Genomic DNA, 7543 nt, shown 5'->3' with positions numbered 1-7543 from the left:
GGGGCGCTCTCTCTCCCTTCTCGTTGGTAGGTTGGAGGACCGGCGAGGGGCTGTTGGAGGAGCCGGCGGGCGGACTCTCCTTCCTGTGCCTCTTTGGTGCTGGAGGCGGGCCTTGGGGTCGCCGTCCGCTCCGCCGCCTCCCTGGGCCGGGCCGACTCACGTGACTAACGCGGGCTCCGGAACGGCCGGCCGCGCTGAGGAAGCGGCGGCAGAGGCGGCGACCGCGGCCGGGAGGTAGCGGCCCGGCGAAGGACAGGCCGGCTGCCCTCTCGGACCGCCGCGGCGGAAGAGAAAAATGGCGGAGGCCTCGGCGGCCGGGGCGGGCTCAGGCGCCGCTGTCGCCGCGCACCGGTTTTTCTGCCACTTTTGCAAGGGCGAGGTCAGCCCCAAATTACCGGTAAGAGCCCCCTTGGCCCCTGCGCTCGGCGTCGGCGTGGATTCCTCGCCCCGAATGGGTCTTAAGCTTTCCGCACACCCCTGAAATCGGCCTCCCAAATACTGCTGCCCGCTGCCTGGCGTCCCGGCCCTGCCCCCGTCACTCCCGCCCAGCCTTTCCCCTCCCCCTCGGATGCTCCGGCGCGCCCCTCACTCTCCTTTACCTGCCTCCACCTTTTTTTTTCCCTTAGCAAGATCTCTCTTGACAACTCCTCAATTTTCTTGCACTCTTCACCTTGTCTCCTTTCCACGATGACCTCTGTCCCCGCCCCATCTTGAATTTCCTTTTCCACTTTTCACCAGATCCCCACCCTCCCATCCTTAGTGAGGCAAAATCGCGGATGGGTGAGGATGACCCCTATTCAGTTGTCTCTGGGGAAGGATGCACGGAAAGAAGAGGGTTGGAAGGTAATCGGGGCGGAGGAGGATTTTTCTATTCCATGGTTTTCAGGCTTCTTGTGAAAGTGAAAACAGCAGTGTCCTAACGACTGGCGGACTGACTGCGCTTCCTGTCACTATCGAAGGAAATGACTTTAGGAAGAAGGCAGGATGTGTTTCAACTTGGTTATTTTGGTTGTCATGCTGCCAGGGTTTTTTAGCACCGTCTCCCTTACCCGCCCCACCCCCCCACCCGCATTCTGTCTCTTCACTTCATGAAAAGATCCAGGACAGAATGTTGGGGACTGCATCCTCTGACATAAATTGGTTTTCACCATTTTCTGCCAGAGTATTAGCCCCTAGGGAGGTAGTGCTGTGGTCGTGAAGAAAGCGCTTTTGCAGCGGGCTAGCTAAAACCAGAAGTGGGTCGTGTTAGAGCTACTGCATGGAGAGCCACCCTGGTGAGTGTTAATCTTTTCGTCACCTCTTTCTAGAATTAGTTCTGGATCTTTTCCTTAGAGGTATCCAGATTCAATCTTAAGACGACAGGGTGGCTGCCTAACAACTTCGCTCTATAATGCCTCAGATAAAATCTATAAGAGAGCCTACTAAAGTGTGTCTGAACGTCGTATGTCATAGAAACACAAATGGCGTCTCCTCTGTAAGCGCCTAAGCATTTTAACCTTTTCACCTAAAAGTTGTGCTATTTAGGTTTTTATGGCATTTTCTTTCCCTTTTATTAACCCCAACTTCATAGCTAGTTTCATCTTGTTAAAAATTTTAGCTTCTGTGGCCTAGACCTAAAGTTTTGTTTTTTTTTTTTTGTTTGTTTTAACGAAAGGGTTTCTTAGGCCATTGCTAGCCAAAAAAGAAGATGGGTCTAGGGGCACGGAGTCTCAATCACCAGCGGGGGAGGAAGGACAATGTGCCCATGGTCTCCAGAGTTTGCAAGTATCTTTATACATCAGGTAGTGGGAAGGGGTTAGAAAGGTGTAAGCTGTTTGAAAGCATTTGCATTACATTAGCTATAAGCAAAGGGGTGGGAGAAAGTGAAGCGGGGCCAGCTCTGGGATAGGTGCAGAGTCCACAAAAAGAAACGTCCCCTCCTGTGTGGGTTGGCTGTGGGCAGCAGTCCGGAAAGCCTACGTGTAAACACGAAGCAGGGATCAGAGTTCGCTGGTGCCTGGCTGGGATAATCTGCGGAAATAGCCACCTGGAAATTAATCTGAAATTCCATCAGTAGAAGGAATGTGGGCAGTCTCTTGTCAGAGCTGGTCCACGGCTGTTAACAGGCTAACTGTTCTGTGTCTTTCCCTCTCTCCCCTCTGTAATTTTACCTTTGAACCTCTCAGAATTTTCTTCTTGTCAGTCTACATGTAAACTTAGTTTTGCCTGCCCTTTTTGCCATATTTCAGTGCTGGGGAACATCAGACCCTTCAGAAGTCTTTCACCGCAGGGAGGGAGTGTGGAATTTGTCCAGTGTGTGTGTGACCAGTGACATGTTGTTAAATGTGATGCCTTGTCGAATGTTGTGCCTTTAGGTCTTCTTGGTCATTCACTTACTTGTCTGTAAGGGTGAGAAAACAGTCTAACTTTCCACAACTTATATCTTTTTTGTTTTTTTGACTAGTTGAAGTCCTCGCTACAGAATGCTCTTGAAAAGGATCATATGAAAGACTTTTTTGGGTGTTTTTCTAAAACTTAGTTTGATGCCCAGAGGTGAAATTATTTTTTTAGTCTGATTTGTTTTCTGTGATGCCAAATTTGTAAATTGAGGCCTAACACATATGGAATGGAATACATAGGTAAAAGGTTCTTTGCTGGATGAAGGTACTACCCAGGAATATGTGGTTTCTGCCCTTAAGGACCTCACAATTTTGTTGGAAAGACAAGACAAACATGGAAAAGTTAACGTAAGGTGAATGAGGATGGATAATACGCGCTTTAGAATTTAGAGAGAGGGTGATATGGTAGCATTGGTGAGGTCAGGGAAAGAGCGAGAGACGGGTTTGACATTGAGTTCTGCAGGCTAGCTAGAATTTAGATGACAATAGCATAGACTCAGGTAGGAAAAGAAGAATGAGTTGAGGAAGAAGGGAGAAACATTTAGTAGATCATTGTTATGCATTTTTCGGAAAAGGTGCACTCTGTCAGAGGTAGAGTTTTGATTCGTGGATTAGCCAGTGAGTTTCATCTTGTTCCGTGGCCATTTCTGTATCCTTAACCCGCAGTGTCCCACCTTAACCTGCAGTGTCCCACCTTAACCTGCAGTGTCCCATCTTGAAAATGCTGGTTGTGAGAATGACCAGGTCAGTAAGTGGCTGATTTACTGCGAATCTGTTTCTGCTACTGAAAAACCAGCTCACACACTGGTAAGTCAGTAATATGATTTTCAGATGTACAGGACAAACATTGAAAAGTTTTTTAAACTAATTTTTTATATAAACTTGGCATTCCCTCACTGTAAGTGCTCAGCATGCATTAGCCACACGTTTTTTCAGCTGGACAAGTGTCGTGGGAAACCTGGATATCTTTCTGAGGATGGCTAGCCCCAGCTTGTCATTAATAAAGTTTTTCTTTGTCTTTGTCTTTTAAGAGAGTACTTTTGTGCATGTTGGATCACGGGACCCATTACCCCTGAGTGCTGTCCTTTGAACACATGAGGCTGAGTAGTGAGTTTTCCATGGGCTTTTAATGAGCTATTGCTAGGTAGGTTTCTTCACGCCATCTGGGAAGGCCTGCTTCACAGCCATCTCATCTCTTGCCAATTTATCCACCACATCGCACAGTCACAGTTGTGTTCGGTAGGACTGGGTTGCAAGGTTTTTACAACTCTCACTTCTCGCTTCTCCAGTCTCTAGGACATAGTACTGGATGCATCTGAAGGTGTGTACAGGCAATAGCAATAGCTTATCCGTTTGCCCTGAAACTACCCTTTTTATCCTTTTTCTCGTCAATCCTGCTACTCCGAAAGGTTCACAAGCCCAGCTAACTTTAGTGTTTGTATTAGAAAAAATAGTTTTGACTATAACTTCTGAGAAAAATTAGAATATGTCTGAAGCTCCATAGGTTAAGCCGCATTCGGTTGAATTAATTTGGTGAACATGCTCCAGCTAATCCTGATCTATCCACCTTAGTTTTGTATCGCTTTGGTTTGGATCCTCCCAGAAAAGAGAACAAAAATTTCATTGAGAAAGGAGATACTATGAAATGTGGGGAAACCATGAAGGGAATTTTACAATGAAAATAGTATTTAGTGGTACCATTATCTGTTAGGCTTCCAAAAAGCATCTCCATTCTAGAAGTGAATATTGATTTAGAAGTTTCTTTCTCTAAGAATGTTTTCCTACTTACAGTAAAAATAATTTCAATAAAATTTAGTGAGTACTAAACTTGGATTTTAAAATAAGAGATTTTAATTATATGGCCCGAAACACCAGAGTTTCAGCATTATATATGATTGAGTAAAATGGGATTGTATATTTTTTGATCATCAGATGATAGGAGAAATATTTAAATAACTTAAAATTATTTTCAAAAAGCAGAAGCTTCCACCTCACGGGCTTATCCTGTTGAGAGAATATGAGGTCAAAGCTGATGGAGTTCCTGTGCTACCTCGAGGGATGACTGGGCGGTACCACAGAGGGCTGTGTCCTTGAATGTAAAGGTGTCATTCTATCCCTGTACTCTCCCCTCCCCCCACTTTAAAATCAAGGCCAGGGAATATTCTTATGAGATTGAATGTCATCATTAAACAGATGAGATAAATCATATGCATAGTAAACTGCTTTTGGCATTCATGGGACTAGGTTGGTTCTTAAGTGTTTTATGGAGATCAGAGTATCTAGACCCAGACAGGAGACTAGTTTAACTAGTTTAATTAAGGACTGCCAGGGTATGCTCGCCTCTGTGGCTCTGCCCGAAGGAACTAGCAGGCTCGTTCCCTCTCCCACATCATATATCACCTTTGATCTAATAAAATGTCATCCTTGTCAGTAAGTAATGTTATCAAGTTTGGCTTTTTACCAGGTGCTCCACGAGTCATCATCATTGTGCTGTACTTGTAATGGCTCCAATACAGGAAAACATATTAACCTCTCTATGATAAGAGTAGCTAAAAAGTAGGTTTCTTAAGGCCTTTGTGACTCTTAAACCTCTAAGCTCACTGACCGTGCTTTTTAAGTAGCACGATTCTTAGAAAAGATCCCAGAGCTGCTTCTAAGTGAATTAGTAGTGTTGTCGAACTGGGGGAAGGAATTTCATTCATTCATTCATTCTTTCATTTTTAGGTGAGGCAGTCCTTGGTTGACCTCACAGATTGCGAGGACCTTGTCATCTTACAATCCCTTATTTTTTATTTTTTACGCCTACAGCAAGCACCTGTCTTCCTAGGTGGTCTCCCATCCAAGTATTGGCCAGGCCCGACCCTGCTTAGCTTCCGAGATCAGACGGGATCGGGCTTGTTCAGGGTGGCATGGCCGTAGAGGAATTATCTTTAGATTACCTTAAATTCTGCTACTGGTGACTTATCAGCTAAAAAGTCTACTTGATTATCTAGTACCTTACTGGTTCTATATAGCCGTTGCTTATTAAATATTTCTTGAATGAATAAGTGATATGAGTTGAATATTCAATAATTCCATTTAAAAAGTAGTGGCTTTAGTGTCGTGAGACGTTTAAAAGGCTTCAGTGATACGAAATGCAGGTGCTACCACATGACCTTTGGATATACCGTGTCAGTAAATGTGTTCCCTGCAAGAATCTAGAAGTAAGAAATATGTATTCTTATAGATAGAAGGCTAGTTCTAGTCTGGAAATTCTACTGATAAATAGACATGTATATGCTGGGAAAATCTGGGACTTTTCAGTATGGGGAAGAATAAAATTTTAAAATCACTACAGATGAAATTTCTTGTGTTTTTTTGGGGGAAGTAATGATTGGATGCTAACACTTTGCGTTTTTTTATGTTTAGTTGGCTTTTTATGACCTTTACTTTCAGAGAGAGGATGCTAAGGTCTTTTCCACAGCTGTTGTATTAGCAGAGGAAAGAAAGTATGGATTGCTTCTTATTCTCTATAGTCAAATTAGAAGGGGGTCTAAGAATAAGAAAATCCTGTGGATTCTGTTTGTCCATCACTTCACAGCTTAGTTATGAACGGTAGAGGACATAGGACAGAGCAGTGGTTCTCAGCCAGGGGTAGTTTTGTTCCGCAGGAGATATTTGGCAATGTCTGTCCTCGTTTTTTGGTTGTCACAGCTGCTGGGGGAGGTGGAGGATTGATTCAGGAATCTAGCGGGTAGAGGCCAGGGATGCTGCTAAACATGCCACAATGCACAGGACAGCCCCCACAACAAAGAATTATTGGGCCCCAAATATCCAGCTTGCTGAGGTCGAGGAGCCCTAGAGAAGGATAAAGAAATAGTCGTTTCCTTCTTAAGTCAGTGGTGCTTAAGGTTTTGTTCTGATATTGCTTTGATTTCTAATTTTGGGATCCTGATGAGAATTTTTAGTAAAATAATGGAGACCATATAATTCTAGCCAAAGCCCTGATGGGAGGGATTGTTTAGAATAGCGGTTAGTGACTGCTATTCATTACAGCAGTAACTGTTAGGGTCACTTTCTCTCTTTGTGGTTACTGAGACCAGAGGAACTGGATCACTCCTCTCAAGTTTCACACTGTAGGGCAGCTTCTAAAAGAAAAGTATCCAAATTTATTGTCAGTTGGGAATTAATTTAGGTGGTAACACTGTGTGTAAGTTACTGAGGCAGCTGGAAATTGTAGTTTGAAAATAAAGCAAAAAGCAGACAATCCAAACTTTTAGTTTTTCTATATAGCTCATCTAAGCATTAATCAGGTTTTTCTTTCTGTTTCTCTTGTAGCTTTTTGAAGTTTCATGAGCTCAGGACATTTTGTGCTTAAACTTTTAGTTTCTTCACACTGTTGGTGAGAGGGTAAAATGAAGTTATGAATCCTTGTTCTAATACCAGTTCTTCGTGTGCATGGCGACAAGTCATCTGACCCTGTCAAGTTTACGTTAGTGTATGTCCCACCGTAAACTGATACTGAGGAGCCCTTACTGGAAGCTTGAATGAGCATTGAGAAATGGAGCTGATCATCTTTGAAAGGTAGTGTAGGAATGAGAAGTCCTTATTTATAGAGAAGTAGGGCCTTTGCCACATTAGAAACATTTTAGGTAGTTCTTACAGTTTCAAATACAGAAGTTTAGATTCTGAAAGATTAAAAAAATCTTTTTAAGTTCAATTGTTAGCAGTTCAAAGTTCCTTAGAGGGGTCCAGATGATATCAAATAGAAATAGTTAGTTGGCTCTGGTGATTTTAAACTAGGCACACTTTTCTAGAATGTTAGATTGCCCAGCCCCTTCTCCCAAAATGGGCAGTTTGGTTTTCCTTGAAAATCTTTTAAGATAGATAATCTCTCTCCACGATGATTTCAGGTGTCACTAAGTGTCACCTGGAAGTTCTTCCTAGACAAGGTATCTTCACCTCCTTGCGGCTTGCTTTGATGTGCAGATTTCTGTGCAGATTTGAATAGACTTTAAACCCAGAGAACCACCTTCCAGTTAAGATTTCATTACGTTACTTTCACCATGCTTAGAATTTACATGCCCTTTTCTGCCTTTTTCTGGATTAACAGACCTGCACGTGTCTTACAGTGATGCCCATCTAGCCTGGTGGTTCTCAAACCCATCAGACCCAGTGCCCTCTTT

The 7543-nt window shown here is 43.6% G+C and overlaps 1 protein-coding gene and 1 pseudogene across 1 annotated transcript in view; one reads left to right on the top strand and one right to left on the bottom strand.

The window, feature by feature from the left end:
* The first annotated feature begins 95 nt into the window (after positions 1 to 95).
* The window catches only part of RNF115 (ring finger protein 115), a 49329-nt gene continuing 41881 nt past the window's right edge, over positions 96 to 7543 (top strand). The window contains exon 1 of the mRNA XM_039841405.1: positions 96 to 397. Within this exon, the coding sequence (XP_039697339.1) occupies positions 296 to 397 (102 nt within the window). The 5' untranslated portion in view covers positions 96 to 295. The remainder of the gene's footprint in view (positions 398 to 7543) is intronic.
* LOC120585281 (uncharacterized) lies at positions 5178 to 5299 on the bottom strand (annotated as a pseudogene).

The sequence above is a fragment of the Pteropus medius genome, unplaced genomic scaffold, assembly GCF_902729225.1.
Source record: "Pteropus medius unplaced genomic scaffold, Ma_sr-lr_union100, whole genome shotgun sequence".
Lineage (NCBI taxonomy): Eukaryota > Metazoa > Chordata > Mammalia > Chiroptera > Pteropodidae > Pteropus > Pteropus medius.
This window is presented reverse-complemented; position numbering and strand designations above follow the sequence as displayed.